Source organism: Carettochelys insculpta, chromosome 1, assembly GCF_033958435.1.
Source record: "Carettochelys insculpta isolate YL-2023 chromosome 1, ASM3395843v1, whole genome shotgun sequence".
Lineage (NCBI taxonomy): Eukaryota > Metazoa > Chordata > Testudines > Carettochelyidae > Carettochelys > Carettochelys insculpta.
In genome coordinates, this window is record NC_134137.1 from 264,640,841 (window position 1) to 264,663,700 (window position 22,860).

At 41.0% G+C, this 22,860-nt stretch overlaps 1 protein-coding gene across 7 annotated transcripts in view; it reads right to left on the reverse strand.

Moving 5' to 3' along the window:
• Positions 1-22,860, reverse strand: part of CAPRIN2 (caprin family member 2) — a 56,652-nt gene that overhangs the window by 22,849 nt on the left and 10,943 nt on the right. For 5 of the 7 annotated variants that reach the window (XM_075006550.1, XM_075006541.1, XM_075006533.1 and 2 more), the window contains exons 5-14: positions 21,561-21,799; positions 18,275-18,357; positions 15,834-15,995; positions 15,173-15,213; positions 12,515-13,351; positions 11,120-11,239; positions 8,579-8,704; positions 8,287-8,374; positions 6,527-6,582; positions 4,510-4,620 (exon numbers count right to left, since the gene is read on the reverse strand). In XM_075006550.1, coding sequence (XP_074862651.1) covers positions 4,510-4,620; positions 6,527-6,582; positions 8,287-8,374; positions 8,579-8,704; positions 11,120-11,239; positions 12,515-13,351; positions 15,173-15,213; positions 15,834-15,995; positions 18,275-18,357; positions 21,561-21,799 — 1,863 coding nt within the window. The remainder of the gene's footprint in view (positions 1-4,509; positions 4,621-6,526; positions 6,583-8,286; positions 8,375-8,578; positions 8,705-11,119; positions 11,240-12,514; positions 13,352-15,172; positions 15,214-15,833; positions 15,996-18,274; positions 18,358-21,560; positions 21,800-22,860) is intronic. The other 2 variants (XM_075006557.1, XM_075006584.1) reach the window with 2 other exon arrangements.

Consider the following 22,860-nt stretch of genomic DNA (forward strand, 5'->3'; position numbering starts at 1 on the left):
GTCTGTCAACTGCCTCCACAAAATCCTCCAGATCCACTGGCCATATACCAGCAGCCACCAAAACCTAGGGCAACTGACTCAACTTGCTGCCAAAAAAAATAAGGAAGAGAAGATGGTGATGGATTGGACATCTAGAATAGGGCTGGAAGAGACCTAAAAAAGCCATCAAGTCCAGCCCCCTGCCCTAGGCAGGGCCAAACTCTTCAGATCAGCCCAACCAGAGCTTTGTTGAGGCGAGACTTAAATACCTTCAACAATGGAGACTCCACTACTTCCCTGGGTAGACCATTCCAATGCTTCACCCCCCTCCTAGTGAAGAAGTTTTTCCTAATGTTCAACCTGAACCTTCTCAACTGCAACTTCAGACCATTATTCTGCCTTCTACCATCTGTGACCACTGTAAACAGCCTCTCTCCTGCCTCTTTGCAGCCTCCCCTCAGTAAGTTGAAGGCTGTTATCAAGTCCCCCCTCAGTCTTCTCTTCTGCAGGCTACACAGTCCCAATTCCCTCAATCTTTCTTTATAGGTCATATGTGCCAGATCCTTAATTATTTTGGTTGCTCTCTGCTGGACCCTCTCCAGTATATCCACATCCTTTCTATAACTGGGGGTCCAGAACTGGACACAATACTCCAGATGCAGCCTCAAAGCCAAATAAAGAGGAATAATTACTTCTGTTTACCTACTGGCAATGCTCCTCTCGATGTAACCTAATATGTCATTAGCCTTCTTGGCTACAACAGCAGACTGTTAACTCATGTCCAGCTTCTTGTCCACTACAACTCCCAGGTCCTTTCCTGCAGTACTACCAAGCCAGACCCCCAGCCTATAATAATGCTTGGGATTCTTCTGGCCCAAGTGCAGGACTCCACACTCATCCTTACTGAGCCTCAGATTTCTTGCAGCCCAGTTTTCCAATTTGTCCAAGTCACTCTGGACCATACACTCAACCTCCAGCATATCTACCTCTCCTCCTAGCTTAGTATCATCTACAAACTTGCTGAGGGTACAATCCAATCCCTCATCCATGTCATTGATAATTATGTTGACTAGAACAGGACCCAGAACCAAACCTTGGGGCACTCCACTAGAAAACCGACCACCCTCTTGACATCGAGCCATTGATCACTACCCACTGGGCCCGACCTTCTCGCCAGCTTTCTATCCATCTTACCATCCATGTATCCTATCCACATTCCTTTAACTTGCTGACAATGTTGTCTGAGACCATATCAAAAGCTTTGCTAAAGTCCAGATAAATCACATCCATTGATTTTCCCCTATCCACAGAGCCAGTTCTCATTGTAGAAACTGATCAGGCATGACTTGCCCTTCATGAATCCATGCTGACTATTCCTGATCACACTCCCCTTCTCCAAGTGCCTCAAAATGACTTTGAGGAGCCCCTCCATGATTTTTCCAGGGACTGATGTAAGACTGACTGGCCTATAGTTCCCTGGATCGTCCTTCTTCCCTTTTTTAAAGATGGGCACTACATTTGCCTTTTTCTAGTCATCTGGGATCTCTGCCTATCTCCATGACTTTTCAATGATAATGGCCAATGGCGAGTCAGTGACATATGCCAACTCCCCCAGAACCCTCCTCAGGTGAATTAGATCCTGGCCCATGGATTTATGTACGTTTAGTTTTTTTAGATAGCTCCTAACCTGTTTTCCCCCCCCACCAAATGCTGTCCACCTTCATCACAGTGCACCACTTATCACCACATTAGTCGGGGAGCCATCCTTGTCCGAAGACAGAGGCAAAGCAAGCATTAAGTATTTTAACTTTCCCTACATCTGTCACTGGGTTACCTCCCTCATCCAGTAGGGGCCCCACACCCTGATCACTTCCTTCTTACTAAATGCCTGTAGAAACTTTTCTTCTTCACATTCCTCATGAGTCACAATTCCAGTTGTGCTTTTGCCTTCCTGATAACTGCCCTACATTCTCAAGCTATACCTTTATATCCCTCCCTAGACATCGGTACAAGTTTCCACTATTTGTAAGTTCCCTTTTTGTGCTTAAGTTTTCCAAGGATTTCCCCAATAAGCCAGTCTGGTCTCCTACCATATTTAGTTCTCTTGCTGTGCATCGGGATGGTTTCTTTTGGTGCCTTCAATAGGTGGTCTTAAAATACTGCCAGTTTTCCTGGACTCCTTTTCCCTTCATGGTAGCATCCCAGGGGATTCTACCCATCAGGTTCCTGAAGGAGTCAAAGTCTGAGGTGTGTAATTTACCGTTTTCCTTCCTTTGGTTGGGATCCTGAAGTTTACCATCTCATGATCACTGCTTCCCAGGTTGTCACCCACCTCTACCTTCCCTATTTGTTCCTTTGTTTGTAAGCAACAGGTCAAGCCACACACGACCTCTGGTTGGGTCCTTCAGCACTCTTACCAAGAAGTGATCCAACATTCACCAGAAACTTCCAGGACTGCTTGTGTACCACTGTATGCGTCTCCCAACAGGTGTCAGGGTAATTAAAGTCCCCCACAACAAGAGCCTGTGATCCAGAAAATTCTCTCAGTTGTCCAAAAAAGCCTCATCTACCTCATCATCCTGATTTAGTGGCCTGTAGCAGACACCAACTAGCACATCTCCAGTGCTGCCTATGCTGCTAAGCTTGACCCATAGATTCTCAGCAGGCTTTTCTCCCTCCATGTACTGGAGTTCCAAGCAATCATAGTGCAACTCCTCTTCTCCCTTGCCTGTTTTTCCTGAAGAGTTTATACCCTTTCATGACAGCACTCTGGTCATGGGAGTCATCCCACCAAGTCATAGTTCTTGGACTGGGCCAGGGCTTCTAATTCTTCCTGTCACTCAGGCTTCTGGCATTGGTCTACAAACACCTTAAATAATCAGTCAGTCAATCTCCCTGCCCTCTACTCAAACCAATCTTAAAAACCAACCACCTATTTCACAAGGCAAGCCTTAAGATGGAATCCACAAGAAGGAAACAAGGGCAACCAAGAAACACTTGGCACAGCGACCTGAAAGCAGACACTGAAGACTTAGTACACCTGGTCAGAACGGGGGAAAAACTGCCCAGGACCATGGATCCTGGCAAATGGTTGTCAGTGGCCTATGTTCCAAGATGTAGAAGTGGAAGAGGCTTACTACTACTTTGATATTACACTATCAGATCCTGGTCTGTAAATACGGATACTCGTGCCTCATCTCACACGGATGAGGTGAGGATAAATTTGTTAGTTCATGATGCATCACATACTGTAGCGATGAGCACGATGGAAACACCCATCAGAAAAATGGTCTCCTGACCTGAGATCCTGTTTAAAAAATAAAGTATTATTACACATTGTGGTATGAGCTTTATTACTCATATGCCTGAGAACATGAACATCAAGGTTTGTTGCCCATGCAGCAGTGAGTGCTTCATTTCACAACTTTACTATTTTCTAATGTGGTTTGTGTGCAAAGTAGGTGTTCTGAAGAGGAATGACAAAGTAGCTCAGCAGCAAGCAAAATCATGTGCTTATCCTGATAAATCAGTTTGTACATCTTTGGAAAAGATGCATGAAGAGTAAGTGCCTTGTCAAGAACTAGGCAAGCAGTAACCAAAAAGGGTTTATTAGAGATATTTGCCAGCACTTAACTCTATTGCAGCCTAGCAATACGTGAAAACTAGCCCTATGTTATTTCATGTGTACTGTGTATAGCGATGACTCATTTAGTCTCACTTATACTAAATTTTCATGTAGATAGGGAAGTAGTCATTCAACCCTAGCACTATGATGTCCAGTGTAAGACAACACCACCTTTCCAGTACTATCAACTTCATTTAAGCAAAAGAAAGGCAGAAGTTTAGTGTTTTTCTAACTATTCAGGACTACATTAGAGTTGATTCTGCAAAATCATGCTGCTTCATCAGCAATGCTGCTAACTCCAACAATAAGTTATTCAGCCAGTTGTACGTGACTATTCAGGCAGATGCAAACTTCATGTTAATGCTTAGATATCTGGCCTGAAATCAGTGGATTTCTTTAGAAATCAGTTTGTGTCAGCCAGTTATCACCCAGAAAATTGATAGTTTCCCCCTCAAAAAAAATCAAAAAACTGCAGTAATTCAGCCATATCTTCGTATGCTATTTTTTATTAATTTAGCTCTATGGCAGATTAGTTACAACAATCATAAGTGGTCAAAAGTTCTCCCCAACATTTCCTTTGATGCTGTTAGTACTTATAACTAAGACACCTTTGCACAACAGTGTTTATTTGATACTGCTATGCTAACCTCCTTTAAAACTGAGGTTGTGTAATAAGTTAGAAATTCTGCATCTCTGTGTGGCAGATTTGTCTGGTTGCTGGACTAAAGTCACACAGGGAGGGGTGCTAGTAGTTAACAGCAGTACCTCTAAATAATTGAGTGGAGTCAGTGGCTCTAAGGAAGACTGCCCCAAATGCTTTCTGCAACAGTTACACAGAAAAAGAACACACACACACACAATGAAGACCAGTGAAACTCCAGTGGGAAGCATTAATATCTTTTTACCTGGGGCGTCTGTGGCATCATAAGATCATCTGTTTCAGAACCAGAAAGAGTGTGATCAGCTGATGCTAAGGAAGTATTTGAGCCATGCAGAGTCACAGGAGAAGCAGCAGTCTGACAGGAAGAGAAATTACTTCAGGAAAAGTTAAGATTAAAACCACTCAGGTTTGAGTGATATTAAGTCTGGCAGTTTTGCTAAAATGAACAATTTATACATGAGCTGTTTGGTGGCAATACCTTGTTTTCCCAACTGTATCTGCCTATAGGCCATTACATAATGTTCCCGACATTACATATTGCTTTAAACACTAAGCAGTCAAGTAGCACTTTAAAGACTAGCAAAATAGTTTTAGGTGAGCTTTTGTGGGACAGACCCACTTCTTCAGACCATAGCCAGACCAGAACAGACTCAATATTTAAGGCACAGAGAACCAAAAACAGTAAGCAAGGAGGACAAATCAGAAAAAGATAATCAAGGTGAGCAAATCAGAGAGTGGAGGGGTAGGGGACATCAAGAATTAGATTGAGCCAAGTATGCGGACGAGCCCCTATAGCAACTCAATCTAATTCTTGACCTTCCCCCCCACCCCTCCACTCTCTGGTTTGCTCACCTTGATTATCTTTTTTTGATTTGTCCTCCTTGCTTACTGTTTTTGGGTGTCTGTGCCTTAAATATTGAGTCTGTTCTGGTCTGGCTATGGTCTGAAGAAGTGGGTCTGTCCCACAAAAGCTCACCTAATAAACCATTTTGCTAGTCTTTAAAATGCTACTTGACTGCTTCGTTTTGATAGTGTATAGACTAGCACGGCTTCCTCTGTTACTATTCAACATTGCTTTAAAACATGACGCTTTCCATGCACTTTTTGGAAGTGTCCTAATTTTTTTCAGGTTGCTTTTAAATTTAATAGCTGAGCCACTTGAAGAGTTATTTAAAAAACTAATTAGTGGTCTGAAATGACAATGAACAAAATGGAAGTATTTTCTTTATACAGTTAGAGAATGATGCTTGTTTCCTTTTCAGATGTGCAATAGGCATACTAACAAGTCAAGATCAACTGCATCTTATCAATTTAAGGTAAACAAACATTTTTGCATATTACCTAGATTAGTGCATACCCCTATTCATAATTTAGGCAGGCTGGGCCTAGGAGTTTGCATGGCCCAAGGCAGCATGCTGACAAGCAGGGCTTAAGCACAGGGCCCTGAAGACATGAGGCCCAAAGCAACTGCCCTACTTCAACATAGGTGCCTCAACTACATAGCAAAAACTGAACCTCTACATTTTCAAATGAGATCACCCAGAAGAAATAAGACACTAACACTTATAAGCCAGCACTTTTCAAAGTGATCACACTGCTTCTGATTCAGTCCTCATCTTCAAAGCAAACCTACACAATATCTTCAGAAGATAGCCTGGGCACTTAATTCACAAGTACCAGACATTAGATGTTATGATCTCAGACACTGGTTTTATAGCTCATTACAATTCAATCTACTGACATTCCTTGGTCTCATGACTGCACAAGTGTTATTCACTTAACGTTAAGTTGTTTCTTGCAACTTTAACCTCTTATGCTTAACTATTTGTCCCAACTTGTCCTTAAGTGCAACATGTTTTTCCAGACCTTAAAAGGTGCTCTGCAGCTCAGAAGCTTCTCTTCTGCCAATAAAGTTGGTCCAATAAGAGTACCATATCCACCTTGTCTATTACTTGTGTTGGCAGCTGACATCATAAACCACAGATATCTATATGATGAAGTTTATCTTCACTTTTGCTATTATAATGAAGCTAGCATACAATACTTTTGTGATGTGTACACAATCAGCTTTGAAGAGATTTTAAAAAGTTAGTTCTTTACTGTTGTCATGGGACAGACCAAAATTTCATCTGGTCTACCAAATGGAGTATTTTGGCATAATTTCCCTATACTATTCTGCAGATACTTCTGAAAGCAAAATATGTCTTATTAAAAACTACAGCTAACTATTTCTGTAGAGCAGTTCCCTTATTTAAGTTTACCTGTGATGGCTGTTGAATAAAGTCCTTTTGACTTGGCAGTTTCTGTTCTTTAGAAGCTTTGTAAAAGTAAGAATAAGGATTAGTCAAGCAATATGTATCTGCCTGAAATTTACATATAGCTTCTCAGCATAATTCAAAGACCTGATTTTGCAGAAAAACCTTAAGTGTTGACAGCTACACTACTCTTACTGTAGATCACAAAGCACATTAGAAAGCTAACTACAATAGGAGTAAACCAAGGCCAGATCTACAACACTAAGGCTGTGGCCACACTTGGCCAAGACTTCAAAAGGGCCATTTTGAATTTTACTAATGAGGCACTGAATTGAATATTCAGTGCATCATTAGGATGCTGCCAGAAGCAGCACTTTTGAAAGCAGTCGGCTCAGCACAGCTACATGGGGATCCTTTTCAAAAGCACCCTGCACATTTTGAAACCCCTTATTCCTCAACTGAGGGGAATAAGAGAATTTTGAAATGTGCAGGGTCCTCTCAAGAAGGAACCCCATGTAGCCATGCTGTGGGTGTCAAAGCAGCACTTTAAGCGCTGCAGCCAGAGGTGTGCTAATGCAGTGCTGAATATTCACTTCAGCGCCTCATTAGTAATCTTCAAAATGGCCATTAGCATGGCTATTTTGAATATTTGTGCCAGTTTAGAGACAGCTATAGAGATTTAAAAACAATTTTTAATATAAGCAACTCCAGCTATAAGATGTACCCAAAACAGATTTTTGCCACCATCCCCACAGTAGGAGGGCAAGAGGAGAGTTTCCCCCATGGACTTCCCTTACTCCCCACAACTGCCAGGATTATCAGGTCAATGGCAGTGCCATGACACATTTAGTGTGGCCCCCCAATAGGTGTGCTAAATTGACCCCTGGAAAATTGACTGCCAGCACCAGTGGCCTTCGGCTGTGGCTACACTGACTATCAGTGTGTTGCTCTTCTGGGATTTGATTTGAACCCCCTAGTGGGGCCACACTAAATCAAACTGTCATGGCACTGCAGCTGACCCTGGTACTCTTGGCAGCGATGAAGAGGAAGGGAAGTCAACAGGAGAGAGCTTCTCCCAGCAGCCTCCTGCTGTGGGGACATCAGCAAAAATAGATTTTTAGTACATAAACTGCAGCCATGCAATTCTTGTAGCTGCAGTTGTGTATTAAAACAAGATTGTCTCCCCCAGTGTAGACCTGGCCTTAAAATGTCATTTCATCTTGTAATCTAAAGCTCATAGTCATCTCCAGCAGAGTAAGACAATTCACCACAATTTCCTCAAACTTTTAATAGATATGGAAGAACAAACATTTAGATTCTTTCCAAATACCCATTATTAATACCATATTTGAAGAACACGACTCTTAAAGCTTTGGTAGTACCAGTATAACTACAGAATTCAGTATTTGCAGTTGGCAAGTCAATATATGGGTAAGTATTCCATATGTTAATATTTTAACTCAGTTTTAAGATAACACATGTAGAACCTGAATGACTGAAGCCTAGAGTGAGCAATGGATGTACTGAGCCACAAGACCTTGACTATGTATGAAAGTCAGGCTGCATAACAGTCACTCTAAAACTTGCATTAAGGTGCAGGGTTGAAGTGTTGCTGCCATTTTATTTTATTGCCATTGAATGAAACATTAACCGTTAGATTTAGGACACTGACCGAGACGATCAAGTTCTGCACAGACATTGTTTTCCATTATGGAAACGTGGCTCAATCCAACTTGAGCTCCGATTCCATTTAAGAATTTACTTACCTATAGGACTACCTGCTGGACTTACTGAAGATGGCTGTGATGAACAAATAGCACTTGGTGAAGCTTTATCAACATCCAGGATGGACTCCTTCAAAAAAAAAAAAAAAAAGATTACCAAGTTCGATATGAAAAAGTAGGATTAGTTAACTCAGGAGCTCATAGAAGCAAAATATTCAAGTAATCTGCTGAAAGCTTTAGTCAGTAGTACCCAGCTCCACTCCAGTAACAAAATAAGTTATTACAAATTTCCTAAAGTTACTTGGTGTTACTGCAGGATAAACAAGATACATACCTGCATGAAGTTGTAAGTTCCTTGTATCTGAGTCATCAAATCTTGCAGTTTCTCTCTTCTTAATATAGGATCCTTTGGAAGATTAGAACAAAATTCTGCAGCTGATTGATGTCCAGGTTTAGGCACCTAATATGCGAAAGCAGAATGTGAACTGATACAGGAGGGAAGTGTGCAATAAGTCTAACATCTGTTCTTCTGAAGACACTTACGAATCAATACCACAGAAGTTCTAAAATGGTTATTGGCATTTCCTGAATAAAACTGGATTGACAAATGCATTTTTCTGATTTGAACCATCAGTTTACTGTAGTCACTGGATTAAGGTCATATGCAATACATTGAAGACAAAATTATGTACATTTATTCAGCCAAATGAGTAAAACTCCGCTTTTAGTTCCATCTAGGATTTAGGTTTATACCTTAATTTTTTAGTTTTACTCAGGGCATTTATTTTCTGGCTGAACACACTGAAATGGTGTTCCAGCACTTTTTTCCTTTGGAACACCAGAAAAATTTTCTCACTGCCAGTTCTACAGCAGCACAGAAACTGGGGCAGAAGCCCCTGCTGGTTCTGCAGCAGTGCAGGAACCTGGCAGGAGCCCCCACAACAGCACAGGGAAGAAGGCATTAAAACTCAACACCTTAACCCCTTAGAGGAATCAGACTTCAGTCTTAGCACCTTTTTCCTAGGAAAAAGAGCACTGGTTTTACTTCAAGAATCTTTGATAAGTGCATCTTAATTTAAAAATATTAGATAGTCAAAGATTCTTGAATTATACTTGCTCCCCAAGCCTATTAGGCTCATGGGTGGGTGATAAGACTGAGTACATTTTTTGGGAAGATGGCATGGCCAGATGTTTTAAGAAACAGCATCTAATGGCAGGTAGAGCTAAAAGCAAGGTTGCTTAGCACGAAACATTTGAACAGCTTGCTTTTTTTAGTCTGAAGCCTCAAATGTGTCATTTCCTACAAAAAAGTGTTGCATTAGCACAAGTTCAGAGTTGGTCTAAACGTATGTCATGTCCACACTTCAAGAAAGTATTTTAAATCAGCTTTTGTAGACCACTTCATCTGGTCTTTTAGTTTAGTCATACTCAAACCAATACACAATCCATTTGGCTTCTTCCTCACACATGTAGAGTAGTCTACCCCACAAGGATCATTCCAGAGTGGGTCACTACAGCTTTACAGTTAGCGATTAGTTACTAGCAGAGCCTGTTATATTCAGGGCACTTAAAATACACTGCAAGAAACAATCCAATATTACCACAGTGGACAGGTGATTTAGATCTTTTCAAAGATGCCACAGGAAGGAAGTAGACCTGCTTCTAATTAGACCAGATGGGACAGATTAAGATGTCAGGTCAGAGAAAAATGGAGGACTACTGTAGAACCTACAGGTATGTAAGAATCACTAGTAAAGGGCATCATAAGTTTGGCTAAATTCCAAAGCTGTGTCGTCTTATTTGAACATTACTCAGTATCTTCTGAAAGCATTCCCTGATTAGTTACAAGTGATGAAGTAGTACTTCAAGAGTAGTTACTGTGTGGAAGTAGATATGCCTATACATCTACACAGCTGAGACCCTTGGTCAAAATGTATGTTTGAGATAATCTAGTTTAAAATCTACTTCCCGATGCAGTGTCTGATCTTGAACCAGTAATTGTGTTACTGACTAGTGGATGTGCTATGGCTCCTATGACAAGCTGTAGCAAAAGCCATAACTGAAGTTGAAATAGGTAGGTCAAGTTTTTTTAAACTAAATCTATAAGCAGGATGAATATATTTAGTCCTCAGGGTTTACAACTGTATTCGAGGAACCTACATGACTCCACTGGCAAATCATCCATGTTCCAATACAAAAAGCAGAGGGGAATAATGAATTTATTCCCATTGTGTACAAGGGATTTTCTATATGTCCATGACATAAAAAGCCTGGAGAAGCTAATTTTATGTAGCAGCTCTTCTTAACTTCCTAGAAGACCCTAATTTTAACCAAGTTCTTCATTCTGACCTTAGCAACTCATAAGGATAATCCTCAAATGCACCAAAAAGCTTTTAAAAAAAAAAAAAAAAAAAAAAACTTAATTCTGAAGTCACACAAGGCACAGCCTTTTACTTTACCCTATTCATCCTCAAATGTCATTTAGAGATCACCCTGTACAGTGTTCATGCTATAAGCAAAATGCAAGACTAAATTATGTCTATACCCTTACTATATGGACCTGAGGCTGCTGTTAATGTTCCAATAGTTTTAAAAGTGAAATGCTACCAACTTAATCAGAATTTCACCTGTTAAACCCCTGTTCCTTTGTAATGCAGGTGGACTAAGTTGACCTGCAACAGATGTTTACTGTGCATTGCCAGTACCTAAGGCTGAAGTGACGTGGCATGTAAGACATCTACTTGCTCTGCATGTACAGATTTCAGAATTTGACTTATGTATCTTGCATTAGTGTAGTGCAGCAAACATTCAGCTGCTTTACAAACACCAGCTTTTGTACACAATTTGACTGTTTTGCTACAGTTGACTAGCACACCTGGGCATTGCTTTGAAGATTCCTAGGTAGTTTATAATTCTCTTCGACTGAAGGCAGAACCGCCTTTTTCCTTACTGCATCAAATCCATGTCCCCCACTTAATCCATCCATTTTTCCATCCTATACAAAAATAGGAGGACCATCTCATTAGGAAAAAATCTCAAAACAAACTTTAGCACTCAAAGCAAACACCAAGTTCCAATGCAAAGAACACTTGAGTACTTTGCTGTGGCTACATTGCTCTAAATGGTTTCTAATACAATGCCCAGTTACGCACATAGCTATGACCACTAGATCCATTCAAGTTGTGAAAGTTTACCATCGTCCCTCTAAAAAGACAGCCTTTCCCCCACCCATTGCAGCAATACCAGTAGAAGCATGCAACTGTACAATACACCACAGTGAAGTGTTTAAGACCAGTTTAGCTATACATATACAAGCTTTGCTAAATAACCTTACTCCCATTCTTTATCACCCACTGTTTTACGTTACCCACTCGTTTCACTTCAGATTCATGCTTCTGTCTGCGCTCCCGTCTCTAAATACAAGAGCATCCACTTTTCAATATGGTATCATATTACATTGACAGTCCATCTAAAATGGATTTGAACAAGACCCTTTTTAAAAGGATGAAGTAGAGTTTGACAATGCCTGAAGAAGCCATTTTAGTGGCTCATGTATGTCTTACTACAATTTAAATCAAGCCTAAAATCAATCAGTATCTGGAAAGGCGTCCAAAGTTTACTATCTAGATTTCTCCAGGTTGTTAAGGTTAGCTACTTGTATACACAGTTAGGGAAAAGTGACAGGAAACAAAATAAATCTGGAATGTAGTCAGATCCTGGAACACCTTGTATTTTGTATATTAAGAAAATAGTTTGGTTTAGAGTTCCCAAAACATTTCAGAATGTTATGAACTATTCATCTGGCAATACATACTTAAGTATCAATTATGTTGTTGAACTTGATCAAGAAAAACCAGACCAAAGATTTTGGTTTAAATTCTAGACTTATTACTGAAGCATTAGCTGAACAGAGTTCTTTACAAAGCAAATATGACTTCAGACAAGGATAAGTTCTTTAGTGTTAATGGAAATAAATATTTGCAGAGCTACCAGTTGAAGAACTAAATTAGATTCTGTCTTATGCAAAGAGGGCATTTTCATTTGAGGCCTGAATGCAGTATTGCTAGTGTTGATTCAAAGACAGCATTACTTTCCACATAACTGATGGTATTAGAAAGCCCCCTGTAAAAACCTAACAGCCCACTTGGAGAGACATGGACATCCGAGTATAGAACTTCACAATGCAACTTGTACAAATCTTTAATTACTATATTGTTTTAGTCTGAAATACTAAGCTTAATGAGAGTTGATACTACATATGCCAACTCACTTCTTTGGGTTCATCAAACTTCTTTGTCCCAATCTGTTCCTTTGGCACAAGACTTGCAGCTCCCCATGACTTTGGAGTATTCTGTGGCTGCTGTGATAATGCTGCCTGCTGCCTGCCAGTTGTCTCCCAAGGCTTCACGGATTCTTGCTTCTTTTGCGCTGGTTCCTGCTGGACACGCGTCTCCCAAGGCTTCACGGATTCTTGCTTCTTTTGCGCTGGTTCCTGCTGGACATGCGTCTCCCAAGGCTTCACCGATTCTTGCTTCTTTTGCGCTGGTTCCTGCTGGACACGCGTCTCCCAAGGCTTCACCTGTTCTTGCTTTTGTTCCGATTCCTCCCTACTTTGGGTTACCCAAGGTCTTGGAGATTCTTGCTTTCGGTCTGGCTCTTGCTGAACTTTTGTGGCCCAAAGCCTGGGTGATTCCAGTTTCCTCTGCTCCTGCTCTTCCCGAACTTTCGTTATCCAAGGTTTTGGGGAATCCTGCTCCTCCCTAACATGCAATACCCAAGGCTTTGCAGTCTCCTGCCTTTTCTGTTCTTCTTCCCTAACACTAGTTTCCCAGGGCTTTGAAGATTGTTTCTGTCCCTCTGCTTCCTTAGCATGAGCTTCCCAGAGCTTTGGAGATTCCTGTTTCTTCTCTCCCTGATGCTTAACACAAGATTCCCAAGGCTTTAAAGGCTCCTTCTGCTTCCTCTGTTCCTGTTCTTCTATATCAACAAGCATTTCCCAAGATTTGGGAGGTTCTTGCTTTCTAGTATACTCTGCTTCCCAAGGTTTGCATTCTTCAGGCTTCTTGACAGAGCCTTCTACTTCAGGCAAATAGCGCCTGTTAAGAAACTACAAAGACCAAATATATTTAGTGGTGCCAAGAAAACATTGCTATCTGAGTTTAGTTCAGTCTATAAGTTGCAAAAAAACTGAACAACCACCTTCTGTAGATGAGAAACCTTTTAAAAAGGACACAAGCAGGCAGCTTATGAACTGCTTTCATTTCCTTCATATAGGCCACCTATACCAGCCCCCACCTTTTGAAAGGTGGATGTAATGAGACTTTCAGGATACGCTAATGAGGTGCTACCATGAATATACAGAGCTCCATTAGCATAATGGCAACCACAGCGATTCAAAAGTGCCACTTTCAAATCATGCGCTGCCTGTGTAGGTGGGGGCCTTTTGAAAGGACCCCCAGTCTTCAAAAGCTCCTTATTCTTATTTGGTTTCTGGAATAAGGGACTTTTGAAGACTGGGGGTCCTTTCAAAAGGCCCCCACCTACACAGGCAGCGCATGATTCGAAAGTGGCACTTTTGAATCACTGTGGTTGCCATTATGCTAATGGAGCTCTGTATATTCATGACAGCACCTCATTAGCACCCACCTTTCAGAAGACAGGGGCTAGTGTAGACAGACAGACATGGTTTTATCATATAATACAATATTGTGAGCATCAATAGTTTGATATTTTTGTTCAATTCTGTTATGTTGTGTTCCTTTGCAACACACTCAAAGCTAGAACAACAATCTTGCTATTTCCACTGTCCTTCCTCATTCCATGGCTTATTACCCACTATCATGCCATACCTAAAAAGTTGTTTTAATTTCTATAGATATTGACCACATCCTGCACAGTAACAGACCTTTGTGTGAGTACTGTGAACACTTCATTCCATTAAAGAGTTACAACAATGAAGATCTTGCTCTTTTCATGGAGCCCACGAAACCTCTAGTAAGCTAGTTCTTCCTATTTACTTAAAGTTCTGTTCATGACTAAATGATTACATCCCAGAGACAATATATTTTTAATTATAACTAGTCAGTGGATTCCTGCTCAGGAGCCAGGAGGTTAGCTAGCTTTTGCAAGCTATTAGTTATTTAACTGTCTGGAACTAACAGAAGATAGTATTTACTGGTTGTAATCTCTGCTTAATGCATTTACAGCACAGAATTGGAAGTTTACACTGCCAGGATAGAGTCTAGAATAATTTTTAGTTTTGAAGTTTGCTTTGCTACATTCCCTCTAGTGAGATGTTTAGAGGTTGGGTCACAGATTTTGCACAAGCTTGGATACTTCCAGTTGCTTGATTTCCAACTTTCAGCTTTCTGAATGCCACTTTCTTTTGAAAAAACTTGGCTTTTATTCTTCATACATTCAAGGGAGAGAGATCAGCAAAAATTTTTCATCTCTTTACTGACTGGACCCATGGGATCATTTCTGACACTGGCACCAAACAGAAAAAGGTCAACAGTAATAGTGCTAGTTTAACTTACACTGCTTCTTACTGTAAAGTTTCACTGCTGCTGAGAATCCTTACACATGTTCCTCTCTTTTACCAGACTCAAAGAAGCTTTGAAACAAGCCAAGCCCAGGGTGCCTCAAGGAATTAAGTTTGAGCACAACAAAGCTTTTTGTAAGGTGTGGGGTAGGCTGTATGCAGTGGGAAGCTCAGCAGGCATTCCCCTGAACACTCCGCCTCCACTCACCCCCACCCCAGGAAGGTCAATCAAGCTGCTGTCCTGCAGAGAGAGAACAAGTCCTGTGGCACCTTATAGGCTAACATTTTGGAGCATAAGCTTTTGTGGGCAAAGACCCACTGAGAGTAATCTGTTTTACCACAATTAAATGTATTCTATCGAACAGTTAAAACAATTCAGTATTTTACCTCTTGTGGCTGTATCTCTGACTGCAGAAGCTTCAAAGGTTCTAGGAAGAGTAATTTGCTTACATTAGAGAAATAAGCACAAAACTTTAGTGCCCTAATGAAGTCCATTAGGAAACTAAATTGACAAAAATTAGCTAACACTTCAAAACTTTCACAATTCATGTGCTACATCAGATGTTATGAAGCTTAATCTTTCTAAGCTTAAAAATTAAACACAAGACAAGCACAAATAAGAGATGCTGCAAGGAAGTGTTTTTCCTGAAACTATAACCCAAGCACTGAAATACTGCACTCAGAAGTGACACTTAAGACACATTCCCTATATCTTGAACAGTGAGGTAGGGGGAGAAAAGCACAGACACCACACTGGATATTAAAGATATATTAAATTGAATTGCTGATCCAAGGCAATTTAAAAAAAAAAAAAACAGAGAAACTTTCTGTACTGGTCCTATTTGGTAGTCAAACCAGCACATACTGTTGTAAGTAGTTTGGTGTATTTCACTGATATAACTGAAATTTGCTAAAAACCACAATGGTTTAAGCTCAAAATCATAGTGCAAGTTTATAAAAACAACTCATCCAAGCTCTCTGAACACTGTTTGAGAAGCTTGTCTTCACATGGATCAGGAGCTACATTTATGTATATTACACATACAACCTGGCTCTTTGACAGACTCTTTTGACAACTGTCTTGTTCTCTCAGATTTTCTCATTACTACTTCTTCCAATTCCTCTTTTAGTTGCATATTACGAGGTGCAGGAATATTTTCAAAATACCCAGAGTTTAAGAGTTTGGATAACAGTTCTTTCAAATGTTTATCTGAAAAGTAAAAAGGTGACATGCAAGTTATACGTTTAAAAAAAAAATCCATCTTACACTCTAAATGAGGATTCCAAGGAGGCATCTTTAAATTGCAGTGTCTAACCCACTACTGAATCAAACTAGGACATCTAGGTAAAGATATACTCAGCTCTATGCCATTTATTAGGCGTCTGATCTCTAGCAGGTGAAGCCCTCTTCATAAGTCCTAGTAGTGCTAGGACTGAGGGAAGTGAAGATGAGTAATGGACAAGAAACAGGAATAGCAGCAAGAGAAGGAATATTGGACTGAAGTTTCAGACAAACATTAACATGATCATGAAGCAAAGTGCCATCAGGCAAAACACTTAGTGATGTGTGTAAGAAAGCAGACAGCACAATTTGACAGATTAGAGTAGAGGGTCAAGACGAGAAATGAGAAAAAGGGTTTAAAGAGAACGAGTTGTGACTAAGACCACATACATAGGCATCGTGGAAGTAGCAAGGTGGTGTGCTGTCCTAAGGAAAGCTCAGTCAAACAACAGTAACACCTCCTGACTAAGTCCCAAGAAAGAGCTTGAGACTGTATAGTCAGGAGCACTTAAATGTGTCCTTGTCTAACCCTTAGATAAAGCGAAGGCTACAATGGAATATTAAAGGGTGTGCCTTTTAGAGCCCTCAGTTTGACTCAACACAATATATCAGTGTGAATCCTCAGCTGAGCTAACAGCCTGGTGTGAATACTGCAGATTTGGTAACTTGTGGGAAAAAAAGTACAGTTGGAGGAGTCCTGAGGAGTTTGTTTAGACCACTAGCAGACTTAAGTATCAGTTAGCCAGTCACAGGCAGCTTAGCATCAGGCCTCCCACAAAGGCAGAGCAGGAAACAAGTGACTTACAGTTCCTGACACCCCAGGAAAGTATTAAAAGGTGATTTGTGGCATCGGCATATGTAAGTTCAACGTTACTAGAAGGTAACTTTTCTCTTTAATCCCATATTTCCATTCCACCATAATGGATTTTTGATGGAGGTGGGGATACGAGTCTCATCCGTAGATGACTGTAGGACTATCTTCCCTATGGCATGTCAAATGTTGGATTGTGAGGTCTTCTCTGTCCTACTGAAAGTGGTGGTGGGGGGGGAGAAATGGGGAAGTTCCAGTGATGCCTCCAGGGGGAAGGAAGGGAGGGGAATGTAGGGGCAGAACAAAATGTAGACAAATGAAAAGAAGCTTCTTGTCCTATCATACAAGCACAACAGCAAACAGCCTAGCTGCCATGTGGTGGTGTGTGGGTGGGGGTGTCTAACAGCTGGTATCAAGCAGAACAGGGTGGGGTGGAGGGAAGACAGAAGTATACACAGAACCACAGACCCCACAGCTGTGCTAAAAGCAAAGAAAAGATTTTTCAGCATCATGACCCTACAGCCATGGACTTTCAGGTGTCTAACTGAAGAGGTCTTCCTGTTGCTTAATTCCTCCACACCTGAGAGCAGTGGAGATGGAAAACAGTGGGGCATTGTTGGGCACATACAGGGCATCTCTAGAGACTAGTGAATTTGATTTAAAGACATGTCACTTCTTTGCTACCCTCCATTCAGAATTTTAAATTCAACTGGCCACTACACCCATCAGGTTACTATGATGTCAATTTTAGTGCACCAAAAATCAAGCTAATAGAATTTCTGGTGAAAAGTCAAGCTAAATGTCTTACAATCAATATTATCAGTGTAAAATGCAGCCTCTGCAAGATCAAGATCCTGACCAGCAGCAGAAGGGAATTTGTGGACTCCTTGCAAACCAAGTATCTGGGTTGTTCTTCCACCCCAGATAGGGGCTCTGAAGAGCTCTCAGCCCTGTTTAAGCTTTAATACCACTCTAGGAATAAGGAGGTATTGAGTGAGAAGTATGCAGAAGATAATTCCATGGAAACATGAGTATGAGATGGAAGCCTGACTGACCTGCTTTGGAATCCAAGTAGAGGCATTCCCTGTGTTGTTGTTTTCTAAATAGAATCACCATATCCCTATTCAAAGATATCTTATTCTCTACCTGAGATCACTAGTGACCTAGACTCAGTCTTCCCATAGAGTCTGCCAGGGAACTCTGCCTGGAACATGCCAAGCCCCAAGAACTATACAATTCATTATGCACAAATGCCACAACCCTGAGATCTTGACATGTTTTCCATGGCACAGCATTTTACCAGTGTAAGATGCTAAGTACATTACATTATGTTTATTCAGGAAAACTGAATAGGTAGAGAAATTGTTATTTCCCTCTTTCCCAAAGAGATACTTACATGTTGTGCCAACCACAGCTTTCTCACTGCCTTCTAGAAGATCCCAGAAGTAGAGTGATGATTGCTCCATCTGGTCTTCAACGCTTGAAAAGAGAAAAGTTAGACAAGATAAGCCTTTGTCACAGGCAGTAAAATTAATAGCTAATCTGTAGTTCAGTACCTCTCTCCTTTAGAGACAGAAGTGCCATTCTTTCAATTTGATCAACATTAGTGGAGTTTAAAATTTTACACTGAAAATGGTGTTTAACTGTTTTACTTTAGTAAGATCTTCAGCTTGTAGTGTTATGAAGTTAGACAATTCTAAACATTTGTTTGTTTTGGGACCTTTCACATTGTTAAATTGGGTACTTTGCCATTACTTGTCCTCAGTATCATGAGACCTCTAATCCACTTGACAAGACTCAGGGCCAAACTGTCATTTCAATCAATGTTTTGCAGTTTGAACAGTTAAGTGTCATGTACACTATGAATTCCACATTTTGAGAAGTATGAGATAGTTTTATCCTAAATACTGTTGCAGATTTAGGATAAAAATTGTGCCTATAAGATGTCTCCTGACCGACCAGTGGAAGCCAAGCTTAACTTTAAATTTTTTTTTTTTTTTTTTTTTTAAAAACAACCTGCCTCAACTAAGATTCTACCTACCTCCACTTGAAGTGTTACCCCACACTGATAAGACCTTTAAAGGATCTATTTACATTCTCAAGGTTCAAGACCAGCTATCTTAGTGCTCAGTCCACTGGATTCATTATATACCCACTACCCCATTAAGGTAAGTAGTAGGAAAAAGCCATTCAATAGGTTGTGACCCTTGCACAAATCTATTTTTAAAAATAGATATGAAAGTACTTGTACCTTGTACCTGAAGTCAGAAAAGCATAAAGAGTCCAGGAGCAAGTGGGAAAGACTTCTACATTTATTCACAGTCTTAGAACATTGACCATTTACTGATTGGGGTGCATGGCTCTGCACCTGCAGTTTGCAACAGCTCTTGAAAAAGCCAGTCATTCAGATAAGAGTGAACCTGAATTCACCATCTTCAGAGGAATGTGGCTAATGCCAGAGTTTTTGTAGAGACCCTGGGTGCTGCTAATAGGCCAGGTAGTAACACATTGAAGCAGGAAATTCTTCTGCTTTACCAGAAGCCAGACATGCTTGACTGGCAAGTGAAGTAAGCACTCCTTAAGTTGAGGGCAACATACCAGTGTCCAGAATGGAATAGAAACTAAGTGAGCCTTTTCAAGAACCTGCTCGGTGACAGATTGGTTTGAAATCCTCTTCTCTACTTCATGAGGGTTAAATAACTCCTTTCCTTTGAGACCATGTGGAATCTACTCTATAGCTCCCAAGTGAGCACACTTCATGAATGAGGAACATCTTGTAAGTGGTCCTTGAAGTGGGATGGAGAAAGGGGTAAAAGCAAACTAGAGAATGTCTCATTCCCACAGGTCCAAATAGTTCAGACCTCAACACTGTGGAAATGAAAGTTGAACAGGTGAAGGTGTTTAGGTCTGAGAGAGAGGCTGACATGGCAAACTCCATCAACCATCAAAATGACTGCTTTGTACTTTGTTTCTTGAAAGGACTGGAACTGGAGTTGAAGCAGCAAGAGAAGGAGGCCAATGCCAAGGTCCTGTCAAAGAGATGGAACTGAATACCAGTACATCTGCAGGTACTGATAGTGCTTTCTAATTATGGCAGCTGTGCACAAGCCTAAAGATTTGAAGGGGGACGTCAGAGACTTCAATCCCAAAGAACTTGCTCTCTATCTGGCTTGAAAGAAGAGAAGGACTCAAACTAAGTCCTGGATAATATTCTGTCTTCACAAAGAAAACCTGAAGACTTCAGATGTTAAGCAGAAATCTGCTTGCAAAAACTATGGTTCTAGTTATTGACATGTGGTCAGATGCTACTGACCTAGCCGTGTTCTCATGGTAGTTGCCATTGATTGGGAGGGCAGGCAAGGAGAAAGAATTTGTAAAGAAGTCCCGAGGTTCTGCTTTGGGCTTTGAAAAACTATACCTCAGAGAGTCTGATTAGGAAGGCTTATATCCCACCTACTACTGAGTGACCTAGCTTGTGCCCAGGACTGATGCTGAAAGCCTGCTCACAGCAGGGGACCTCACCATTGTTACAGGTTTTCCCCTTTGACAGTACCAAGGGACTACCTATGCTGGAAGCAGGCTACTGAAGCACTAAAGATTGAACTGTCAGTACAAGATAGGTTAATGCCATTAAGGGATCCAACTCCTGTGCTGCTAAACAGTAAATTTACTGCCACCCACATGCTTCTGGGAGGGTCAGCATCAAGACAGTCACTGTGATGTAGACAAAAACTATTGCTTCTGGCAGGGTATCTGGTAGTCCTCTGCAGCACTGGATCAAATTGTATCAGCTTTTCTAAAATTGTGGCTCAGTGCTTAGGTTTCAGGTGCACCTCAATTCTCCTCATCCCTCCTAGCAGACACTGACAGCAAAGACATCTGGCTGGGGCTTCTTTTCAAGACTTACATTTTTCCACTCAGTAGTGAAGAGTGAGATCAGAAATGGGATTTAATTGAAGCCAGAGACATACTGCTCACATAAGTTGCAGTACTCCACACAAAGTGAAACCAGGGCAGCTCTGATGGTAGATAGAGTGCTGCCTTCATGAAAAGGATGTCAGCCTAACCTCCCTATCCTTCATTAGAGACTAACTCCTTGCAAGTCTAGCACTGATTGTCTGTCTTACCCAAGAACTTCAGGCAACTATTGTGTTGGTCACTCACTGGCACAGGCTTCAAACACAGGAACAACCTGACTTAGTCCTGAGAGAATGCCACAAAAGCCATACACAAGACAGACACTAAAACCCATCAGTTCAAAGTGTCTTAGCTTAATCTTTAAAGCAACCATGCTAGCCAGACTAAATTTATATACAAAGCAGAGAAGTCTAGCACTTAACAGGGTTCCAATGACCACAGCAGGTGGTGACTAAAAACAGAAGAGCAGAAGAATAGCTCTGCCCTTTAGACCTGCATGCAGTGGCACAGTAACAGAACTGAAGCTGCCCAGCCAGTATTGAGAATGCAAAGTCTGATTGTTATGCACTGGGCAGACAGACCATGTTAACTGCACATGGGCAAGTCAGAGAAGTGGTAAGCTTGCCATGTGCCAGATCCCAAATTACTGCTCCAATAGATGGTTATTTAAAGTTTTTTTAGAACATGCTATATTTTATTTTGAGACAGTTATGACATGTTTTCATATGACTTAGGAAACTGATTAGTAAGAAAAGTTAACCTACCTCAGGCTCTCATTTCTTTCTGGGCACATCAGTTTTGCAAGTCTAATGAGGTAGTCTAGTTCTTTAGAAGGCAAATATATTGCACCATTCAAGCCACCTTTGAAGTCTTTCTGAACATGCTCCTGAGTGAAGTTCTGCAGCACATACTGGACTTGCAGTATTGTACGCAGCTTTTTCTTCTCTGCTTCAAGCTTCATCATAGTCTCCCGTCGCTGAGCCTTCCTCTGTGCTTTCAGCAGCTGTTGGAATACAACAGTGAGTTGGCCCACTAGAAAGGGAATAACTGATTAAGGCCCTACCAAACTCACAGCCACACAAAGCACATCATGGACAGTGAAGTCTGGTCTTGCGTCCTTTTACTCTACACTTTGGATTTCATGAGGAAACCAGGGTGTCTCAAACTGGAGGTTCTAACCCAAAAGAGTTGCAGGGGCATCACTTTGACCCTCCTAAAATAACCCTGTATTGCCACCCTTACTTCTGGCACTGTTTTCAGGGCAGAGCAACTGGAGAGCAATGGCTGTCATATAGGCTCAGTGCCCAACTCTCAAGGGAGCACCCAGCCAGCAGCAGTGCAAAAGTAGAGCCGCAATACCATAACTCATGCCACCCTTACTTCTGAATGGCTACTTTAAATGCTGGGCATCTGGAGAGTAGCAGCTGTTGAACAAGACCCCAGGCAGCAGTGCAGAAATAAGGATGGCAATACCATACCATCCTTTTGTGCTGCTGCTGATAGCTCTGCCTTCAAACCTAGGCTCCCAGACAGCAGCTATCCAGTTCTAAAGGGCAGTGCCACTATGGCAGTGCAGAAGTGCCACAACCCCCACTAAAATAACCCAGTGGCCACCACACAACTCCTTTATGCACTTAATGCAATTTACAAAAAGCAGCTAATTCAGGCACTTTAAGTCACACTTGGCAGGTTTCTAAATCTTCAGGAGCAAATTTGACCATCAGTTTCTAACCCTTCACTTGATAGTAATCTCCTCTTTGACATGAACTAAAACATTTAGCAGTCAGCTCTCATACCAGTGATGCATCAGATGTTTGCAAACTAGGACATTAGAGTAATTAAAAACCATGATTTTAACTGTATCATGAATTCCATGTATCATGAATCAGTGGTATTTTGCCCTTAGTAGATTTTAGATGACTACATACTGAAGTATATAATTATGAATGCTATATAGTGAATGCAAAAGTGGTCCAGAACACAAGGAAAGATTTCATATTGTAAGTCATACTATTCCTTATTTACTACTGAAAGAATATTTCTTACAACTAGGAATCTATGTAC